This window comes from Brachyistius frenatus, unplaced genomic scaffold, assembly GCF_029030835.1.
Source record: "Brachyistius frenatus isolate BFR_SWC_R1_liver_20210118 unplaced genomic scaffold, ASM2903083v1 Contig_76, whole genome shotgun sequence".
Lineage (NCBI taxonomy): Eukaryota > Metazoa > Chordata > Actinopteri > Embiotocidae > Brachyistius > Brachyistius frenatus.
Window position 1 is genome coordinate 51,166 of NW_027210675.1, and position 23,754 is coordinate 74,919.

The following is a 23,754-nucleotide window of genomic DNA, read 5'->3' on the forward strand; positions in this document are numbered from 1 at the left end:
ATTTATGCATGTTTACTTTAGCAATTATTATTGCATAACTGCTTTATTTACCAAAATGTGAAGCACAAAGTACACTAATATTTAAAAAAAATAATAATAATAATCTGATTTTTCTGTTGGACTTTAAGAGGTCCGATTTGTATTTAGAACACACAAAAAAAAGAAAACAAAAGAAGAAAGTTTAGATTTTTAACAAATTTATTTAAAAGAAGATTAAAAGAATCACTTGTTTTTACATTTTACATTATACAGTCAAATGTCATGGAGAGAGGCAAAAAAAACCAACAACAACAAGAACACAAGCTCTAATAACTTAAAGACTGATGGAGATTCAAGTTCCTGATTCTGGAGAAGTCAGGCGCGAAGACATCAAGAGTGGATCATTCATTACATCCGCGGGCGAATTTGCATTCCATGGCGAAGAGCTGTGTAGTGAGAGACAACGAGCTTGGCACTTCATAGAGCGACATTACACCCAGTCTCATGGAGGTCCATTAAACGTGCCCCCTTCACAAGACGGTCCACTTCAATGTGAAGCAGTCATTTGCTGTGCAGGAAGGCTTCTCTCGGCCCTCCTTAAGAGTCTCCAGCTCCAACTGAGGGAGTCGTCTGAATTCTCAAGTTCAGTCCCAGTTAAGAGGTTTGAGTGTGAATAGCAGAGTGAACCAGTCCGTTTCTCTGGCGTCAATATCGGTTGGAAACACAGCCGTGATCGGCAGTAGTGGTCACATCCTCAAGAGTGCTACGTTGGCAACCGTCAGGGCAGCTGCGACAGATAAGCCTCGACGGCCTGCGACACAAAGCAGAGGCGGCACGTTTAGGTGCCGTCACAGTGAAACAGACCGCGTGCTTTACAATAATCTTTGCTTTACTATAGTGTTAACACAATAAATAAATCACATTTTAAACACGTATTTCAACCATTTCTTTTTACGATTTTACCATTCTGACATCACAAAATACTGAATATAAAAAGGGGGCTGTTGATCTGACTTCCTGCAACAACGGCACACTATTTTTTTTAGAACATCTAATGAAAAGGATCTTTTGTGGTTTCGATGTCTTTTCACCATGAAACAGGAAGTGAAGAGAGAAACAACCACAACCACAAAAGCCTATGACGGACCTAGAGTTTTTTTTTTTTTAAGGATGGGCGTGGTTGTCCGTGTCCACCCAAAATCAACAGACAACGGAAAGAACAGCAGGAGCACCTTATCAGACTCGTAAAACAGTTCTGTGATCATCATGTACGTGTCGTTTGCCTTGACCGAAGTGTTCCGTATTTAAAAGTACTTTTCATCTCGTTCCCTTTTAACCTGATACTTTTGAAGGTGCGCAAAATACCGTTTGACAAACATTTTCTGTTAACTTTTCCAACAACCCGCTGCTGCATTATGAAAGAAATTCCTCTGACCTCTGCCAGTTCTCCCGTAGATCCTGGAACCAAACATAATCGGGTTCCTTCCTTCCACAAGTCCTTCAGCCGCTGCTTCATGACCTCAACGTTTCTGTGATGAACATACAAACGTTAACAAAGCAACATGTGTAGGGTGCACCGCAGATGCAGAGGAAAAGGCTGAAGCTTTGGTGCGATTTTAGATTTCCCATTTGAGAACAGACAGCAATTGTGACTACAGGTAAGACTGTAGACTCTGTTCATGCATCTAACACGCAAGTGCACCTGGCGTAAGAGCCATAAACATAAATGTCGAGTAGTAATGGAAGCAGACAACAGGTCGTTTTATCTGTTAACATGCCTGCCGGGTACGTTATATCCAGCATACTGAATTAATAAAAGGATAACATAGGCATAAATAACCAAAAGGAATATTTTTCTAAATACATTTCAAAATTTGCGTGTTAAGCATTAATACAATATTGTGTCGGTGGATAACAGATATTTTTCATGCGAGCCATTTTTTTCTTTTAGTTTAGTCAACAGTCAAAGATTTGATTAGAATCACTCGCAACACAGCTGAAATTATGAAAGATATTCGGGGTTAACAATTTCCGTAACTACCCTTTAAATCTACGGGTCTGTTGGGTTGTATTGAAGTGTGCGCCGCTCACCTGTCTTCTGAACAACTGTCCCGCAGTCTTTTCTCATTTTTAGAAAGTTCTGGCCACCATTTCCTGATGATGGACTGAACCCAGTGTAAACCCACCATGATGTGTCTATTTAAAAAAAAAAACACACACACAAAAATAAACAGTTAAACCAGACCAGCCAGTCAAATTATAATCCATGAAAATGCTCTGTCATCTAGTTCATTCGATATTTACATGTCGAAAGCATCACGGCTCATCCAAGAGCCTTCAACAGTGCTCACTTCAGTTCATGAGTTATTTATTAAAGCAGCTGAAACTTCCTGGGTGACTGGAAGATCATCTTTCAGACTAAAACAGCAATTCCAGTCACTTTGAACTCAGCGCTTCGTAATATAATCTTTAAAATGACTTGTGCAGTTCTTCAGTATCACTTACTCTTCGTATTTACTGCCAAGAATCACTTTGACTTGGGGCAGGAGGTCAACGCAGCAGCCAAGTGACAAACATGGTGCTCCAGTTTGAAGGCTGATGGGGAAAAAGGGAACACAAGATGAAAAAGAAATGAGCTGATCGTCAGTCATGTGGGAGAAAGCAGGGAAAAATAAAAAGGCAAACGGGACTCAAACTGTCATAACTGTTGACTTCAGCCTCACACTTGCTGATTGAAGAACAGCAGCCGAGTCAAATATCAAAACATGCAGTTGGAGAGTCTCGGGGACGAGGACGCATCTGGTAAAAATGAGGTTTTCTACCAACTCAAAGTCTGTTTCCGCTTTTCAGAATTTGTATTAAGGAGAAACAGCTTTCAGTTATATAATCTTTTATTATGGGCAAGCCATGTCGTATTGTTCAGGATAATCCATTCATCATTTTTAATATAATAATAATAATAATAATAAAAAGTATCTTTTGATTGAAATCATGAGACATCATTCTGACTTTGTACAAAATTGATGCCATACTGTTACACTTAGGAACTAAAAGCATGTTTATAAAAGGGCTCCACAGTGGAGCAAGTAGTTCCAGAAAGGGGAGCGACTTCAACAGTGTGGAAGTGAAGATCAGATGTACAACAAACCACAGTAATATGTTCATTTTTTATGACTATTTAATGGAAAACTGTTATATTTATGCTGACATATAACATTATAGCACTTATTTTGCTGCAATTCTATATTCTTGAAGTTCATAATTCAATATTTTTCAGTATTTTGTCAAATTGTCAAGGATGTTGTCATTAGAGAAATATTGTGACATTAGTTTAGGGCCGTATCCCTTATCCCAATAAAAGGACTCCGATTGTATATTTCAGTAAAGTAGAGTTCAATTAATTACTTTACTTTATGTACTTTTCAATTGAATTTCATTTGGCCTACATGTATATTGAGGTATAACAGTGCTGTTTCTTTGTTTTAATGTGAAGATCTCCTGCATTTCATTGTTTGTTATAAGGTTACAAATTCTATATCTACAAGTTTGAGCCCTGGAAAACTACCCAGCTGCTTCTTTAAAAATCCTTTCTGACACTTTACAGACTTGTATTGACACCCTGTTTGTAAAATCTATCCGTTGCAGCCGTAATGATGCTACACGTTTGTTGTATTGTGCGGCTCGGTCACGTGACTCACCTGTTTGTTAAGACAGGTAAGCAGTCGAGCAGCACAGCTGTGTCCTGTATTCTGCAAAACCACAAACATGATTGAGAACGAAGCGCGTTGCGTGCTTGAGCAATAAAAACAAAGTACCGAACAGCAATCGCTGTCTTACCTGATTAGGTAGGCCACTAACTCACTGGCATTTTTTCGCCACAGCGTTTGGGCCACTTTAAGTCTGAGATTTCTTCCAAAAAGGACGTGACTCATAGCTTCGTGGTCCTTTGATAGCTAAACGGAGAGAAACGATGCACAAAAAGCAATTCAGCGTCGCCAGTGTTGCAATGAAAAAGCCTTGAAATTCACTTTCTTGAAATTCGCTGCGCTTCTCACCTCAGTGAAGTCACTGTACTTGGAGCCGGCCCCGGCCATCTTGGAGGCCTCTGCAGAGTTCACCGGGAGCCCACAGTTGTCATTGTAGTGAATGCCCCGCACGTCGTCGGAGCACGTCAGCTCATTTTCTTTGTTGGCCATGCCGGGGTCACGGGAACGGCCTACATTGGATGTTCTGCGGCGTAGCTTTATGCCCACCTCCGCCAACGCACAACCCTTCCTCTTGCAGGACGACAACCGCTTCGCTTTGCCCGTACTGTGTACACTGTAATGCACCTGAAATCTGACAGGAGGAAAGACAAGTTGGACCAGATGGAAAGCTGGAAAGAAAAAAAAGAAACAACACACAAAACAAAAACCCATTTCAAAGCCACAGACGTCGTGATAATGGTTATGGAAAGGTGGCGTGGCGGTCCAGCGACCGAGAGGGATGATCCGCGGGACACGAGAGGCAGCGAGTGAGTGATCACAATTAAATGAATCCCACAGATGTGGATCGGAGACTCACCTGTCTTTATCTAAATCTTCCTTATTAATAAAATCCACCTAAAACAAAAGGATAGGGGATGAGGCCACCGCTGCAGTCTGTACTTCACAGTCACCAGGATTTCACAGACAAATGGAAAAAAAAAAAAAAAAAAAAAAGTATTTACATAATAAAGTCACAGGTGCTCGCTGCTAAATCTTCATACCTGCTTCATGTTCTTTTCAGCAGCAACTCGCAGGCAGGATCACAGAAAGCCATCGGTGGTGGTGGTGGTGGTGGTGGGGGGGGGGTTGTTTGTTTTTGTTTATCCCGGTTGATCTGAAAGACTCTGCGTTGCCAAACATGCTCACCAGCTGCCATAATAAGGGACGCTGTTGGACAAAACAATCGGGACAGTCGTTTTGGTGATCTCCTCCCAAAGTGTCAAAAGAGTCACAATCACTTTTACGTGGCTTCACAGCTAACAGGTTGGCTCAAGTTTGCACAGCAGGGAGGAGGAGGGGGAGGGAGGGGGGGGGGCGATTTAACGGAACATTTAAATAAATAAACAAAAACACAAAATGCTGCATTTAAAAAAAAAAAAAAAAAGCTTTACGAAGGCGTTGGCTGCTTGTTGAGCTCGTTGGGCTGCAAGTAACAGTCACGAGATGTTGATTGAAAGTTACGTCTGTGTTTTATTTATTTATTTTAAATTATTATTATTATTATTATTCGTCTGCCTCGCTATAAAAGAAACGCGCCGATGTTTGCGTTTCGTCACGTCTCTCGGCTGAAAAGCGAACTCGTGTCGCTCCGCACGGTAACGTCGCCGTTAGCATGTAGCTCAGAAAACACCCGTCGAAAGTAACGCGCTTCGGGCCGCTAGCCCCGCTAGCCCCGCTAGCTCCGGCTCGTTAGCCTCCAAAAAAAAAACTTAAGGAGACACAATATGGCTTTCAGCTCCGGATGCTCTTATATTCACCGTTTTCACGCAGGAAAGTTGAATACCAACCGGCTCATGTTGGGAGGTGTCGGTGGAGGTGGAGGTTGCGGGTGGTGTAAATCCTCCCCCCCCTCCCCAAAAAAAACAACAAAACGTGAGAAGCGGGTTAAACACAAGCCCCGCTGTGAGGTTGGACTTTCAACCATTCAAATGAACGCACCGCCGGCGACCGAGGATTGTGGGATTGATTTTTTTTTTTTTTTTTTTTTTTTTGGGCACGAACGAGATTTGAGCGATTTAGCGCCGACTGCTGGACATTTACAAACAAAAATTAAAAAAAAATAAAATTGAAAACAAAACATCTAAAAACCCACTTTCAGTGCGCTGTGGCGCCATCCGGTGTCATCAAGTCTGTCGTGCAGGAAGGAAGTGAGAAGCGCGTTCACGTTGTTTAGTGCGGCTGCGCGGTGGCGGAAAGTAACGAAGTACATTTACGAAGTACTGTACTTGAGTATCATTTTGAAGTAGGCCTACTTGGATTTTACTTATTTCCGTTTTGATGCTACAGTGTCCCCCACATGTCAGAGGTCAATGGTGCTTTCTACTCCTACTTTTCAGATGAATATTGGAGCCTGTGGACATAAAACAAAATTACAACACATTTCTTTCCAACGTGTTTGTTCTTCCTCTGCCCAACAAAAATCAGTGTGTAGTCTGAGTCACATTTCAGGTGTCCAAATTGTTAACAGCTCCACCAAATAACTCAAATTGTATTTCAACAAATGTTAAAATGATCCAATATCAAAAAAAAAAAGAAAAAAAGATAAGACAAAAACTGAAAACAGGTTTGTTTATCAGAACCTGAATCAGAATTTTTTTTTTCCTTCTTTCTCTCCTAATCATCTAATGACCCTTCTGATTTTATCTATCTATCTATCTATCTATCCATCTATCTATCCATCCATCCATCTATCATCCTATCTATCTATCTATCTATCCATCCATCCATCCATCCATCCATCCATCCATCCATCCATCCATCTATCTATCCATCCATCCATCCATCCATCTATCTATCTATCTATCTATCTATCTATCTACCTACCTACCTACCTACCTACCTACCTACCTACCTACCTACCTAGCCACCCAGCCAGCCAGCCAGCCAGCCAGCCAGCCAGCCAGCCAGCCAGCCTTAATGCTCCACGTTTTATTTGAAGATTCCTTTCACAGTGTCTTTCATCTCACCAGGCTGAATGGTTCTGGCTGCTCTGTTACATTGCAGGAACATTTGCTGGCACGTCTGAGGTACACTGAAGCCCCTCAAAGGGCAGCGTGAACGCCAAAAAACACAAAGCAATTTGGAGTGATTGCTGTCATCACTTTATGGCGAAGAATTTGTGTCCTGATGGAGGTGGAAGTACATCGTCTTTACAGGCCGAGAGTGGTCATTGAAAGGGAGGCTGAAAATTAAAATAATGTGACTCATTCACTACGTCTGGCGCCGTCAACCACTCAACCTCCTCTCAACTCATCTTGCAGTGGAAACATCAAGCTCCATGGTTACAAGCAATATGAAAGACAGGATTTTCTCTTGAAGGTATAATGATGAATTGAGTTTGTGAAACGTGGAGAATAAACAGCAGGGCACGTTGAAAGAGCTCACACTGGTCCAAGAGCCCATTCAAAAAAAAAAAAAACTTTATGGTGTTTCCTGTATTCTTTGACCAAAATTCTATCTGTCTCTTTCCCCAGACAGACAGAAAAATGAAAATACCTGATGGCTGTTTCTGTTTATAATCTTCAGGAATACTATTCAGCTGCACGGACCAATTCAAACATAAATCTTGGACTTACTCGGGTTTATTTTCATTTATAAGAGAAATTGAAAAGAATGTTCTGTTGGTGCACATGAACAACATCCAAAGAAAATGTTCTAGTTATTTGACGGAGGCATTTGATTTTGGCAAATTTTTCGGTAGATTTTGTGTACAGAGGTCTAAAGAAGACATTTAGGCTGCAGATATTTAAAACAACACTCCTCTAACAGGTATGTTACAAAATATTTTGAATTCAACAACAAACTCTCATTTCAAAATTTGTTTAGTTATGCTGATTACTGGAGATAACTAAATCATGCATAACTAAACAGTGCTTTTGACAGTTTAAGCAGGTTACTGTTCTGCCTGATGGTGTTGGTCATCTTTTGCAAGCATCCTGTGACCCGCTGTGACCCTTCAATGCTTATAAGTTAAAAAAAAAAAAAAAAAAAGGAAGAGTATTTGGTCCATTGGCAAATCTTTTCGGGTGCTACCAGCCATGAAAAACAATTGAAATCACATAGTACAAGCACAGACACAGTTTCTGTTTGCATTCCTTATTTTTTATCAAGTCATCATAGAGTAAGCTTGAACATCTGTGAGTGCAGTGGACTGTTACTAATAACGTCGAGGAAATCTCACAGACTTAAAAGGGAACTGAAGCCATATTTCACATCAAAGTCTGTTGACAATGAAAAAAGTTGTTTAAAGCAATTTGCTACTCCAGAGGGAGCTCAGTGACATTTAATGAACGGCCTCAAGTGATCAATACATTTCATTCAAGAACTTTAAAGCAATGCAGGCATAAACTAATTACTGCAAGCGCCATAAATGATAATCAGGTGAAGTGAAACCTGAGTGGCGCCCATCAAAATGACAACAGATCAGCAAACACGCAACGATTTTAGGCTTTTAAGCTATTTTCCTGGTTCGCATTAGAATCACAGGTGTTTGTGATATTGTATCATGTATACTTCACAGAGATGGATCTGTGACAGACAGCAGCAGGGCAGTTTCCTAAGCACATGGTAGCCATTTAGGAGTGCATTGGTTTGATTTAAAACAAATTAGCATACAAATGCTTTAGCTCCAAATTTAAGGAGATTAAATTATTGTAACAGAGTAATGTAAGTAATGCAATTTAAGCCTCGGAAGGTTAGGAGGGCATTTGTTCTGTGTGTGAGGGGAACAATATGTGTATGTACAAGCACAAAACAGGGTTTAAAATCCATAGACTGCAGGTAAATCCTAATAAGCCACAGTCAAAACATTGGTCAGACCATTGAAATAGAATATTTATGCATCAATACCAGCTGTAAAGAATAATTCAATACTAAAATATTTACAGCGCCTCATCCTGCAACGGTTGTCTTTGTTGATCGCTACAGAATGTGTTCGTTTTAATACGATTTTTATAATACGCAGTGGGTTTGGTGAGTGGAAATGCATGAGCCCACACAGAGATTTGAGAAGGCACACGCTGTGTTCATTTCAGTCCTCCGGGGTTTATTGTAAATATTATTTCGAAAATAAAATCAAATAATGAGTTAAGAGATAAACATGGAGGTCTAAATCTGATTTTCTCAGACAAAAGCTACCACCCACAGAGGCAGTAAGAGTATTAGGAGATTTACATTAGCAAGGAAGGATTTATATGACAAGGTTTCCTCCACATAAAAACAAGAGTGCTTGTTAGAGTACGCGGGTGTTCGAAATTTAAGCTGGAATTTGGTCTGAGGTGCAAAAAAATGCCCTTCATATTCGTGAAAGGCTAAATCTCTCTTAGCAGGACGTGCTTATAGCTAAGAAGCAGACTTGTAACGGCGTACAATTTGCTCGCGGTGAATGGAGCTGCGTTATTCACGCAAAGCTAGTGGACACAATGAAACCAATCTCAGCCTGTCTAACTCGCAAGGGGTCTGGCATGAAAATCTAAAAGCTCTTGCGAACTGTTCGGCACACAACGTGCTTAATAATCATATAACATTGTCACAGAAGTGAGAAGATGGAAACTTGTTGCAGTGATTGTTCCTGATGCTTCTGAGCCATCCAGATTGTAAATAAACTCAACTGAAACTAGCTAAAAATGATAACTATTAGTTCATTCGCTTTCTAAGTTGGCTAAATTATGTGACAAAACCTGATCAAACTCAACAAAAAGAGAAGTTTATACCCCTTTAAAGTTTCTTGACTGTTTCCTTTCTATGTGGATTTTTGTGAAAATTAATCAAACCAGCTTTCAGGGTGAAGGCCCGGCTTAAATATCAAAGATTTAAAAAAAAAACAACCTTGAAATTGAGGATTTTAGCCACATTTCTGATGTAGCTCCAAGTGTGGCTGTATTGGTTTGTTTAACAGTTAGTCGGTGAGCTCACCATTTGGGCAGAGATTGAAATATTTCAAGAACTACCAAATGGATTTCCACCAAATTTGGTACAGATACAGATATATGTCGCTATGCCGATGAATCCTAATGGCTGACTTTCCCTCGAATAACCCCATGAGGACACAGTTTGAAAAGAACCTTCTGACAAGCTGTTTGGAAAATAAATACTCTACTGGCAGCTTAAATCCACACCTATAACCGCATCTTTGAGGACCTGAAGTCAACATGAAGGAAAGAACAAAGTGTGAAACAGTGGAACTCATTAACAAGTTAAAGCACAGCTCTGTTCCCGTGGGGCCGACAACAAACAAGCAAACTAATCCGTTATTTTCTTTTATCAGAAAACGGAGAGGACACGCTAGTGAATTTACTAAGGCCAATCAACTTTGGTCCGTAATCTGTCTTTTCCTGCCCGCGCTCCTTCAGACGAGCCCTCAGATCAGAGAGGGAAAAAGCTCTGGCCTGTTGCCCTTGAATTTACTCGTAGCCATCAGAGCTTAATGTCGGTAATTGGGCGGACGTTATGTAAGGCTGTTTTGAAAGGTGCTTCACACACAGCATCTCTGTCCTCGGAGCAGCTCACTGCGACGACGAAGGCTTCGGGGCTCCTCGTCTACCAAACCGCAAACTAAATATAATCAAAAGGATGGCAGAGGTCTCAGGAAGGGAGCAGTGGCAGTGATTTCAGCATAAAATTCAGGGACAGATGTCTAGGACAGAGTGGGTGAATCTCTTATATCTCACAGACACTGTGCTGAGATCATCAGTTTTGGACTGAAGTTCCCTGGAGAATCTACTAAACCCTTCCAACCAATAAAACTGAACCTCAGCTGACCCTCTGTACAAACCGTTAGATCTACATCGTACCTCTTCTCATGCGGCGGCACGGAGAGCCAGCAGGAGACATGCTGATGTAATTTTATTGTAAGTAATGATGTCTAACACGCATCAGCTGTATGGCTGAGTGTGGGAATGTTTCCAGTCTTCTTGAAATAGTCGGGAAATAACACAAAGTTTCTCCGATTCAGATTTTATCTCTCACATTTCAATGCTTTCTTTTGAGGTATTATTAAAAGTCATGGCGATGGAGTCCTGCTCGGGAAAAAGAAGACTGTGGCACACGCCAATGTACTTAAACATGTGTATGATTTAAGATTTGTATTTTGGTGGGCAAATTAACTTGGCATTTCTTTGTTTAAAACACTGTTGATCTCCTCACCACCTCAAATCAGCGGCTTCTTCTGCCAAACACACGCATCGAGTGTCTCAGTTTCCAAACATCCACAAAAGGGCAAAAAGCTCCAGCCGCATGTTTATTTCATGGTATAAGAGTGCGTCGTCATCCAGCCTCTCTGGTTCTGTTTTCTGCCAAGTGTGTTTGCAGTTTTCAGGCCGAAGTGCTGATTTATTTGAGCCTCCAGTCTGGCTGGGGAGGTCCGTTCAGATGAGTGGCAGATCTCTTTTGTTGTACTGAGTCAGGACATACAGATCTCCATGTAGGTGGCCCTTTACAGCAAACAGATGCTGAGGGTATGAACTCTGTCCTCCTCTGAGAGCTCCTTCCAGCACTAGATGGCAGTGCGTGTCTGCAGCTGCTGGACTTGTGGCTGGGTGTCTTGATGGTTTGCCACCAGCTGCTGTGAGATCCAGCAGTTCAGTCCACCTTGAATGGTCTCAAAGATTTGTGCACACAGGACTTCCAATGTCACGATCCCACAGAGGGAACCAATCGTATTGAGAAAGTCACAAAGTGTACAGAGTGAAAGTAGAAGCTGACTGCCTCACAAGACGGCAGGGAAAAGGTGGATCTGAAGATGCTTTATCAGGTTTTAACCGTTGACTGTATATAAAAGTGTTCGTAGCTTCTAGGTCTGAAAAATGAGGCCGATGCAGAAGTGGCTTAAGCTGCAATCCCACTCTATGCCACTAGAGGTTGGCTCCAAAAAGCCTCCGGCTCCATAGACTCCCATTCAACTAGTCCCATAAAATTCCAAGTCAAGAAAATTTCTGCATGAGTGGTCTCGCTTTTGTTAACTAAAGTTGCTCCTTTTTTTATTAGTTTTGTGGCGGTCCATCTGAAAATAATCCTGTCAATAATTAGAAAATAAGCCTCAAAAACTCGTATTTGTGGGGGCGTTTCTGTTTGATTGACAGGCCTGTGGTGCAGTCAGGTTATGGCTATCGGTGGTCGGGACGTCAATCAGATTGAATCAAATCCCCAACTTGCTCCTCCCAGGCTCATAAATTTTTTTTTTAAAAAAGGCGAACTGGAGGTTTCATAAAACCAAACCAATGGGTGACGTCACTGCTGGTTGCCACTTGATTTTAACATGTTTAAAACCCAAACCGGTAAAATATTTTCAATATGGAAAATTGTAGCTGCACACTTGCCTTATACTGTGTTCTTAGTGGATGCACATGGATAGACAGAGGTTAGTCAGCTGTCACACTTTTGAACTGTCTGGGTATAAAAACCTTGAACAGAGGAAAGTATTTATTCATGCATTTCACTCCGTATTAGCACCACAGATAGTAAATTACTGTATGTTTACTGTTCCATACAGACAGCACACTGTAATTATCTTGAGTAATTGTTGAATATGATGTCTTTCTTAAGGCGCTGTACAACCACATGTGTGTTGTTTTAGGCGGAGCTCAGTTTCAGGCTGACATTTACTGGAGCTATGTGAGGAATTTAATGATTTTACCAAACACTAATAAGAAGAGCTGTGTGCCATCTGGTATGTGCCACATGTTACAGAGATAAGAGCCGGGAAATCCACTCAGATGAAGAGCAGGTGGCACATGTGGTAGCAGGTATGCGGTTGAATCTTTATCAAATGATTTTCAAACAGCAGCAGATGGCTGTCTGCACCGTGTTCAGATGTGTTAACACTTTCTGTTGAGGATGAGTGTAATCCAATTTATCCTTAGAAAACCTGGACTGTACACCTCTTGGTCCCATCTATATTTTCATATTAACAAAGGAACATATGACTGCATGTAATGAATTGCTTGTAATGATGACACCGCAGATAATTATCACCTGACTTATCACCAGACTGCTTTAGTGTCTTTCAACTCACGTTTTAATTTTAATGGCCTGCAGCTTTACTGTGTTGGTTCACTGTCACTGCTCAGATCGGAGTCATCTCCAGCACCAAATGTAAGCTGATTTAGTGCACAGAAAAAAAAAATCTCTAAAAGCTGCACATAATCAGCTCAACACCAGACAGACCCAGTTTGAACATAGCAGAACATTTAGCTGCACTTATCATGATGTTGTCCTGAGCACTCAGTAGAAACCAAAACAAAGCTAAAAGGAGGGTAATTATTAGACTTAGAGTCATCAGGTGGACAGACACACATCTCCAAATCCTCTAAATCCCACCGCTCCAAATGATGTTTGCTGGATGTAGAAATAGGGAAATGTTTTCTAATATATTCGTCACAGTAATATCAATTAGTGCTGGTTCAAATATATTTTTCAGGTCAGAACAAAGCAGCCATTACGTTCTTGTAAAGCACCAAGTTGTTGTCAGATTTCTCATTTTCTTTTACCAAATGCATGCAAGTCAAACATTCTATATCAAAATCTCAAACGGCAGCAAATCCTCACAATAAGAGGACGAAATGGAGAATGTTTGGCATTAAACACGATTCGGCAGCTGATCAACTAATCGGCTAATTGACTAATCATTTCAGCTCCAGTTCTTTTGAAGACTTGCAAATGTTTGCAAAGACAGTCCAATATAATTCAATGTTGCCCAGTCACACAAAGGGTATATTTACTAGTGGCCCACTCTTTGCTACACTGTTGGATTCCCCATCACATTTTTTACATATTTGGTAATTTCATATGTCATATGTGGGCAAATTCCTGTTGATTTGAGTTGGCACAGTCACTGTGAGCTGTTTGTGGTGACAAGTTGAAACACGGAGAGATCATGACCATTTATCACCCAATAACAAAGATGGAAGACGTCCTGAGAAGAGGTCTAACCAGAGTGACTGGAGCTATAATGGCTTTGCAGCTGTGCAGTTTGTTCAGTTTATAATGATTTCTTCTTCAGTTCAAAGCAACAGAGCGGTGCGGATAGAAATGGGTGTGACTTCTCCGACGGCTACATTTGGTTTTCCCAGAATTTAGGAAGAATGAAAAGCCATTAATGAAGAATGCGTGAAATGTGCTGTAGGCTGCGAATGTCTTTCATTATCATTTACAACCGGGACAAAGGGCAGAGTTTTCAGTAATTCAACTACACCACAGCACAATATCAAAACACGACATGAGAGCCGCTCGAGACAGGCGATAACTCAGGGCCTAACGTCCGTCGGACCATCACAGGTGTGCTAAAGCTCAGCTGCCTCCTTCACATTTGACCTTTGACCCTGGGCTGTCACTCACAACTCTTCTACCTTAACATATTCCATAGTTTTACTTTAGTGTACGCCACTGTATCTGCTTATTGTTCCATGATAATACGTCTCCCTCGGAGCCGTTGCCTGAGTGCTACTGGGGAGTATAACACTGTTAAACGGCCACATTACTCACAATAAGCACTTTAAATTCAGGATGTGAAACTCAGGCCCGGCCAGCAAAAACACACTTGTGTACCTTCATGGCGTGTGCACAGACCAAATGAAGATAAAGTGCCCCCACACTTGAAGGCTGAAAACACATTTCATAGCATGCGTGGAACATATGGCCGCTCTGAGGTTCTCCTCATGTTTATATTTGTTCAGCCAAAGATTTATAGATTGAATTTGTTGGATGTGTGTCTTGGCGTGAGCTCTTCTTCTATACTTCGGTCATTCATAGCACAGAGCGTGAAATCGACAGGAATTAAATGTATCTATGTGCTGCACCTCTCAGAAGGGAAAGTTGAGCCTACATCATGGAAAATGGGCTCGGCAAGGGGATAACGTATATTTAGTATGCTGTATATGTATTCAGAATTAACTACTCTTTATTATTTATTTCCTGAGATGAGGTGCTCCAAAATCTCTAAAGATAGACCGTACAGAGTAAAAAAGCATGAATAGTTAGGTTAGCCCAGTTACAGTAGCTCAGAGAAAGGGAACGTGAACCGAGAAATTATTACCCAACCTGTCAGTTGTAAACATTCAACACAAACTCCAGGTGTGTACACTCAGACTTTCCTTGTGCAATGAAAGGTTATTATCAACATTTCAAGTGCATTCATTCCTGTTTTAACTCCACAGCAAAGTGCTAACTTTCCACAATTTCATCAACTTGTACTATTATTATAATCAATAGAATGAGAAACCAGTCTTACAAAAATATATGTTTTTAGATGCAAGACATCACTTATCTGTATACCTTTCAAATCGCAGTCAAAAAAAAATATATCCATCTTATGACGTGCATAGGTTTGATTAGGTTTGGATGCTCGGTGATTTTGGTGAGTTAAAACAACTTCTTCATCGAGGTTAGGGAACCTTCGCCACCATGGTTACAATAATAACCACGTGGTCAAGGTTATAGTATGATTATGGTCATGCTTTAAAAACAACTTTGGCTGTCGGTTGGAAACTGCCAGTAGTGTTTTTTGTTGAAGACTGATGTTTTGTCAACCCATCGAGAGCTTTGGGCTACTTTTCTGAAACGACTGATGCTTTCATTCATCTTAAGGGAGGACAATCTCAGCTTAGCTGTGAAATGAAACCCAAGTTGAAATAAACTGTATTTGTGTCTTCCTTTGAGAATAATATGGTTTGATTTTTGGTGTACTTCTTACATTCTAGCAATCTCAAAATACATTTTTGAATTTATGAAAGAACACTTTGAGGTTGCAGGCTTTTGCCAATATGCGGGGAAACTCGGTAAACCTTTAAAAGGATTGAAAAATGTCACAAAAGCATTATTATACATGCAAATAATGTGCCCTGCTGGGCGCTGCAGGGCATAAGTGCGTCACACTTCAGGCGGCTCCCAACCACAGGACTGAGACGTCACAGCGTTTAGGTACAGTCCAAGTTGTCAAAACTTCCAAACACAGATGTTGTTTGAGTCAGCAACTTTCTGTGAACTTTCTGTGAGGCTCTGTAATGACAGCAGTGCAGTTTCCATCTTGACCCCTTCCATCACGGCTCCCTCCTCAGCTGCCTGTTTTGGTAATCCCAGCATCCCGACACCTTCACCTACCGGCCAGAAGAAGACATGCAACAGTGGCCGCACACAGGAGGCTAGTTGTCCCATTCCCAGCGTTCAGAAATGAAGTCACTATTCCACAGCTATGTACAGCTGTACGGATGAATAAACATTACTACCATTGAATGACAGAGTTATTTGCACCACTGGCAACATAAAACAGACTTTAATTTTAAAATTAGGACAGGAACACTGTGTTGGTCTGTGTGACACTGGTGGTCATTGTTGCTTTACCAGAATTTTACTTTTTGAAAGTGGGTTTGGATGATAGCGGCACCCTTATATGTGCAATGTATGTATTCGTAGTCTTGCATGCCACTGGAAATATTGCAAATAATTACAGTAAAAGTTAGGAGCAAACCAACCAAAGAAACTTGAGGTATATACAATCAATAGTGTTTATTAATAAAGTTCATGCATAGCACTTGGCCTGCCGAACCCAAAATAAGATAATGTTGTTATCTAAATGTCTTGTTTTGTCTGACAATTAAAAAAAAAAAAAAATCATCAAATAATTATCAAATAATCATCAAATCCTCACATTGGAGAAGCTGGCGCAATATCATTGTTTTTTTTTTTTTTTAAATGACTTTAAAGATAAATCAACATTAAACACCGTTCCTGAGTCATTTCATGTTGATTGACGAATTGATTGATCAACCAAACATTTCAGCTAACAAAAAGATTTAAAAAAAAATACACCCACAGAATTTGTACCATCATTGATTAAAAAGAAAGAAAGAATTCATGTTCATGCATTTGTGTCATGTCTCACCATGTAGACTCATGACACACTGTATGAATTGCCAAAGTTAAACATGATCGTCTTGCACAGCTGGAAGATTTTCTCTGTGGGCCAGGTCTGCAAAAGCCATAAAGAGGATTCATGTTTGAGTGGCTTGAGATGTTTTAAGCGGAGACTGGTACCGAGGTCTCACCTCCATGCAACACTACCCATGAGGTCCATGAGTGCGTGTGTGTGTGTTTGCCTCCCAAAACACTCCAAGCCAGTTGAAGAAAGTTTCCATTTGGCTGTTTTCTGCATGCCTCCCCACTAGTTGTACGTGCCTTGCCTGACAGCTCCACCGGGTCTCTGGAGGGAGCTACCATCTGCACATTGGGGCTGGGTTTATCTTCCAACTGGACAGGTATTTAAAAGGCTGACGAAGAGCCGGGGAAGACTGATATACAGCTCTGTATGTCAGCAATCAATCTGTCAACTCTTCAAGCTGATGGAAAATCACGTCACAGCACAAGAAAAACACACATGCATATATCATATTCTATTCTTGCAGTCCTGATTAGTTTGCTTTGCTGCTAAAGGGGCAAAATCCTCTTCAGTGAATAATGTTTTATACTTTCAAGATGTGTTATGCAATTTTCTTGTGTAACATCTTTATCTAAGGTAAAGACCTATGTTTATGCTATGTTTACAGTGGATGCAGATTGATAGTCAGACATGAAGACATGAGAGAGAGGTCAAATGCATACACCCGATAGTTTCACCTGATATTGAGTGATGCTTATTATAAATTAATACAGTTCCCCTACCTGTATTTGTTTTATAGCAAAAAGGAAAAAAAATGAAAGACAAAAGCTAACAAGAATTTGCAATAAATGCTAATTGGCTAAGACTATTTTATCTAGTACTAGAAGAGACTAATACTGAGGTGCTACAACAAAATATATTTAAGACAGTAAACTACAGCATTTTTCCATAATTAATTAACTGATCACTTATTTTCATTACAGCAATGAATCAATTAAATAAACTAATCCTTTTTATCCTTGGTCTTACCTAAACAACCATCACAAAAAATAAAGCATTATAGATAAGTAGAAAAAAGTTGTTTGTGTTTTAAGAGGAACTGTCCCTTTAAATTTTCATGTAATACAGACAGTCATCTCATAAAAAAAACGACCACGTAGGTCTCAAAAGTAGCATGTTATGACCATCAATTACGAACTGTAAATGCCCCAAAACAACATATAGTTACGTTGAAGGGACGGTGCCTTCTAGTGGACGCTGTAATTATGACGGGAGCAAAACAGGAAGTCAAGCGATGTTACAGAGCCACAAAGTCCATGAAAGGTGAAGGATGGGTCAACAAAATAATGAATAGAAACCACCTTTCATATCTAGTTTTAAAGTTTTAAACCTTTCGTCAGCATTGTCTCTTTTGTTCCATGAATTATAAATATGGCCACATTTATTATTGTCACCGTGACAACAAAGGTCAACTAACAATAATAAAATACTTTTACCGGAAACCACGATTCTTCAAGACATCTAACCAAGATGTTTTTGGGTTTAAACTTAATCAATCTTTACCATAAGCCACATCATCAAAGGTGTAGTTATTTATTATTTCAATTGTAATTTTGACACCGTATCTGCTGCCACCGGTACATCACTGAGTCGTACCAGCAGGTAAGGACAAACAAAGCCCTTTAGGTTGAAGGACTTGTTGCGCCAATAACTTATTCTGTCATTGAACTGAAGTTAACCTGCTGCACATTATCTGTGTGTCATTAGAGGCTACAAATTAACCTGATGGATGACAGCCCACAAACATTCCCTCCGTCGTGCCTCCTCCTCGTCGTTGGTGCTGTGCTCTCAGCTCCGTACCATCCAGCCACAGCTGGACTGTAACAAGATTTCCACTGCTCTCTCACTCACCCTTCAATTCTCAACGAGGAGTAATTGGACACACCTGCAGAAAGCATGAATCACAGACCACTTCACCAGAAAAAAAAAATCTGACTATAATTTGAAGCAAAAGGCAAAGATAAAGTGGAGTAAACAGCTGAGGGGAGAGGGGGCACACTCAGCAAATACAACTATCCGAGCACGCTACAACTTTCCATGCAGAACTAAACAGCTCTGTCAATGAGCCACGAGGAAATATCAGGAACAGGCTGTAGCCCCTTCTGTCAGATGGCGTGTCGAGCCATCAGAGTGTGTGGATGCAAAGTGTTTTCATGTGTGGGCCGACAAGGCCGTCCTCCTCAGCTGACCTGTGTCGCTGTTGCACTGGTCTATCTCCGAGCGCTGTCACCACCAGCTACTGGTCAGACGACGGCCCACCCTCCGACTGGAACCCAACACACAACAACGTGCTGAACACATGCGAGAAACCTGCCCGCGGCTCTCTGTGCTGCTGGAATAACACTCTGCACATCAACACATGCCCATGTGGAGGAGAGGCAAAAAAAACACTGGCCGATCACGTTCTCTTCAGCATGCCGGGCCGTCGGCCCACAGGGCGGAAAGGTCAGCCGAGACAAAGTACGAAGGTGGTGAAGGTATCTGGCTGCTCCTTTAGACTCGGGTGCTTTTTATGCTGGATGCCAAGTTTCTGTTTGGCTGTCCTCTTCGTCAAATGATAGACCTCCTGGACAGTAAAGTGGGTGACAGTCGGATCCATTCACATTTCACACACTGTTGACTCAGAATGTAACTGATGAACATTGTTTATATGTACATTGTTAAAATGACACCGGGCCCCAGTCTACACGAGCCTAAATTATGGTTTGTGGCAAATATTGGAAGTGTTGTGCATCTATGTTATGCTTCGGCTGAGTTTCATGTTGATTTAAACAGGTGTTTCATAAAAGTAGCCACCATAAGAAATAATTGTTTTGACGAAGATGAAAAGACGAGAGGAATAAAACAAAACTCTGTTATAGAGGGTGCGCCTCTCTTTTGCTACCAGCTGGAGGTTTACAGGTGTGTAAGAGGACATCCAAAATGTTTTCAAATCTTTTTATGTTTTCACTTTTGTAATATTTCTTTTGATTGCTTTTAAAAGTACTGTACTTCACCAACTTAGATGTTTTAATTTTTTTTGATTGAACATGACCCATAAATATGGAAGTATTATGAAGCACATTGCTTCATAATGAGGGACCATGAGTCAAAAAAAGGTTGGGAGCCGTTGCTGGCAATGTAAAAATTAAGAAGCATGTATTGAAGCTGATTACTTTCATCGGTTAGTAAATACTGGGCACATACATGTCATACAGAATCCCTGATGGGATGTCATGTTACCTGTGTTTTCACAAATATTGGTCTCTCCAGTGCTCTCGCAAAAATGATCATACGATCAAATGATCGTAGTGCAGCTACCAAGGCCGACACATCAAGTGGATGCATATTCAAATTGGAGTTGCAATAATGGACTGCCGCATTATCAACAGAAAGAAAAAAAAAAATCATACTGATAATGCTGAAGCTAGGAAATTGCTCCCCAAAAAATAGCCATGTTTCCAGAGGAAATGAATGTGCCGGCTAAAAAACACAAACATCAAAATCTCTATTGCTGCAAAAAGTTTCTTTCCTGATGGAAAAAACTCTCTTTGATGATGGCTAAAGACTCTGTCATGTTTCAGTGACTGAGACATGTTTTCACACTGCGAGTGACCGAGTATAGAATAACAAACATCCGACTCTTTTAACTGTAGCAGAAGTTAATCCCTCAGCACCAGAAACCCGAGGAGGAAAACAGAACGCCAGTGTGTGTGTTTGTCAGTGTGTGTGTGGAGGGTTATCTTCGCTGGTTAGTGAGAATATGAAAATGTCAAGATAGTATCATAAACCCTGCCTCAATGCAGTTAGTCTTAACTAGTTCAATTGTGACTGTAGTTAGTTGAGATAACAAAATATGGACTTTTGTAATAATACAACACAGAGTGGAACATTTTTAAGCTGCACTAAGTAATGCGGAAGGGGTCGTGTCTAGTGACAAACCATAACCTATATATAAAAATGGAGGTAGTCTATAGGTCTGAAAAGTGAAGCCAATATTGAGAGGTCTTACAGAGGGCCACTAGGCGACTGGCGCCAAAACATTCTGACTCCCATTCAAAAGCTTCAACTTCTCAAGTCAATAAAAAAAAATTCCACAACTTTTTAAAGTGTTATTAGTTAAATTCACTACTTCTGATGAGTATTCTGGTAGTCCATCTGAAAGTACCTCCATAATTAATTAGATATTAGGGCTAAAAGAGAGGTATGTTTGACCACACGGCTGGTTTGATTGACGAAAAGTCGAGTTTCATCCAGCACTAACAATTACTCTCCCCCTGGTTGTACTGGTGGCTGTGTGTAGTTTCTTGGGGTTCTCAGTCAGATCCATGTTTTGTAATTGTTTTGATTTAATAACCTGCAACTTTTACCATTTTTGATTCATTAAAAAAAAGTAATGCTTTTAGAAAAATGTATAAATTTAAACAGTTGCACGGTCACAAAGAATTTTCTTTTTAATATAATATTGCATTTATTCCAAATGGAAAATAGTGCTTCCTGCTTGTGATGTGTGTAAAAGTCAAATTTCAGCATTAATAAAACATGGTCGTAATACTCGATCTTTGATTTGGATGATGCAAAGAATTGGTTGATACTGTATATCCTCTACATCACCTCTTCCTCCACCTTGAAGTAAAACACATTCAGCTCTTCTCGTATGTGATCGGGCCTGCCCTCCATCTCCCCTTATCTTCACACTATTACATGTAGCTGTCCTACATTCCTGCTGGCCCTGATTAGTCACTAAGCCTTTCACTCTGTTATTATTGCAAGAGTATCTCAGGTCATGAGACTTAAACAGCAGCAAATTCCTGCCCTCTGGACCCTCGGTTCCCCTCATAGGGCTCTGTCCATTAATACTTTGAATTACCAAGCTCTCCCAGGCATGAAAAGAATGGACATCCAAACGTGGGCTTGTTCAAAAGCTACAGTTGCTGTCATGAAATCATGAATAGGTTACAACTTAATGAAGCCCGGTCGGTCGCTTCTGAGAATACATTTTCTTGAACTTACTTGATTTATTTGTGGATCCGCTGAATGTTTTTTACAGTTTTCCTAGCACGTAATAGATGGTTTCTATTTACTTGTCAATCATTTGATTTCAATTTCCCTCGTAGTAAAATGAAAAATTTGGATCAAAGACGGATCTTTTCCAGCAATCATACACCTGCATCAGGTTATTTTTGTCTCTTGAGTCACAAGTAAACAAGTTCAAGAGCTTGTTTACAGGCTTCAAATTCCTCCATGTCTCCTTGTTAGTCCCTTAATTAAAATAATTTGAAGTTTTTTTCCTTAACTGGCCTAATATTTACTGACAGTACAATTGTGAACTCTGACAGCTGCTTATTGTTGCTTCAGCCAGATGTTACAGTCTTGCACACATGCATACGAAAAACACGTGTTTGTGCACACACACTGCAAGGCCTCAGTTGTCACTTAGTAAGTCAGACATGCAGCATTAATAATTACTTTCCTGCTCGTAAAAGATGAGAATGCTCCAACTGATAAACTCCTTAAATACTGGGGAATGGGCTGAGAGTGACTTATCGTAGCACTAATCAAAGAGGCGGATCTCCTGTTACCCCCACCCCCACCCCTCCTTCATGGGTCTCTGGGCTGAAAACACACATGACTTAATCAGTGACATTCATGGAGCTGGGATCTCCAGAGTCCAAGGATCACATTACCCAGGTAAGGCCCGGAGGAATGCAGCGTGGACTGTACATGTTATCAACTCATGACCAGGAGCTGATGAAAGGTTGACCTTTTTGATGATTAAACATGATGTAACTGACAACGGTGGCGCTGCGGAGGCCGCGTGATGCTGGAAATGTGAAGGTGGCAGTCGGAGCCACCGGGAGGCTGAAGCCAGGGATCGGTCAGACGGCTGAGGTCGGCACACTAACAGGAAACCAGACTTCTACCTGACCTCTGCATGGCTGCCTGCATCTCGTGATTCAAACATGTCTGAAATGAACAGTCAGAGATTAGCAGGTAGGATTTAAGGTGCTTTTCTACATCACTACCAAGCAAAAGACATTTATAAAAGTGAAAGAAAAGGCAACAAGCATGACTGAGATCAGTACAGGTGTAAATGTAGCTGCAAGTGAGAACAAACAATCCTTGGGTCAACACGTCTTTTTCATCATTATTAAAGAGGTGTTTCATTTAACTGCAGCAGCAGCTTGAGTTTTGACAGGTGAATAAATCAGACGCTACTGGTCAGAATAAAATAAAACAAAATAAACACAACGCCTGACTACAAATCTGCTGCCATGAATAATATGTCAGGCACTGAATGAAATACACATTTCAGTCTGATTGTGAATCTAACTGGAAGCCAGTTACATGGAGGATTTAGCAAAGCATCACACTTTTCACAGAGCTAATGTCACGAAGTGCTTCAAAATAATAAAAATGTATATAAACAGAGAATAATAATAATAAGATGATATGACAGTAATAAAAACCACAAAAACAAACACACTATGAAACATAAGCAAAAGTCATGCACTTTCAAAATAAATAACTGCATATCCACAGTGCCAAACAGCACAAAAGAATAGAGACACTTTACTTGTACATCACTGGGCCTTTTTTGTTTGTGTTCACGCATCCTCCATAATTTTTCCTCAAAAGAAATGTGGTGTTTTTCTTTCTCTGTGTATGGAGACCATGCTAAATGCTGCTACACTCAAAATAAAATAAATTGAAGATCTTAAAATCACACAAAAAAAACCAAACAATAATAGACAGCATGGAACAAGGCAAAGGCCAATTTGAATAAATCAGTCTTCAGCTGCTTTTAAACACATTAGTCAGAGACCAAAGACTATACATTATATAATTATATAGTAATGATGTAGAAATATAAAAATGGAACAAAACAAAACAAAACAAAAAAAAAAAATCAGTTTTAATATGTGTGTTTATCTTTCTAATTACTTCTAAATTCTCTATATCTTGTTGAACTCAGCCATCAGTCAAATGTTTGCTAGCTTTTGAAAAACATCATCAAGATGCTGAAGACTTTAATTAGGGCTGTTTTTAGTAGAGTTTATCTTCCACACAGCGGCACATTCTGCACTAAAGCCCACCACTAACATTGTGGCTCACTTTGTT

At 40.4% G+C, this 23,754-nt stretch overlaps 1 protein-coding gene across 2 annotated transcripts; it reads right to left on the reverse strand.

Moving 5' to 3' along the window:
• Positions 1-186: 186 nt before the first annotated feature.
• Positions 187-4,803, reverse strand: katnbl1 (katanin p80 subunit B-like 1). Of its 2 annotated transcripts, XM_069708565.1 has the most exons (9): positions 4,727-4,803; positions 4,543-4,580; positions 4,035-4,317; positions 3,817-3,932; positions 3,678-3,728; positions 2,485-2,574; positions 2,071-2,175; positions 1,415-1,508; positions 187-790 (listed from the first exon to the last, which is right to left on the reverse strand). In XM_069708565.1, exons 1-9 carry the CDS (start codon positions 4,733-4,735, stop codon positions 758-760), a joined length of 819 nt encoding a protein of 272 aa, XP_069564666.1. In that variant the 5' UTR covers positions 4,736-4,803; the 3' UTR covers positions 187-757. The 2 variants fall into 2 exon arrangements, with proteins under 2 accessions (XP_069564666.1, XP_069564664.1); XM_069708563.1 differs by lacking the exons at positions 4,543-4,580; positions 4,727-4,803 and having other exon boundaries at positions 4,035-4,535.
• Positions 4,804-23,754: the final 18,951 nt, after the last annotated feature.

Excerpts from the sequence above, each read along its gene's own strand:
- katnbl1 (XM_069708563.1), bottom strand. The coding sequence starts at position 4,397 with ATGGGTTTTTGTTTTGTGTGTTGTTTCTTTTTTTTCTTTCCAGCTTTC. Across the intron at positions 3,729-3,816 it reads TTAGTGGCCTACCTAATCAG|AATACAGGACACAGCTGTGC; the intron begins GTAAGACAGCGA and ends GTGGTTTTGCAG. Across the intron at positions 2,176-2,484 it reads CTTGGCAGTAAATACGAAGA|ACACATCATGGTGGGTTTAC; the intron begins GTAAGTGATACT and ends TTTTTTAAATAG.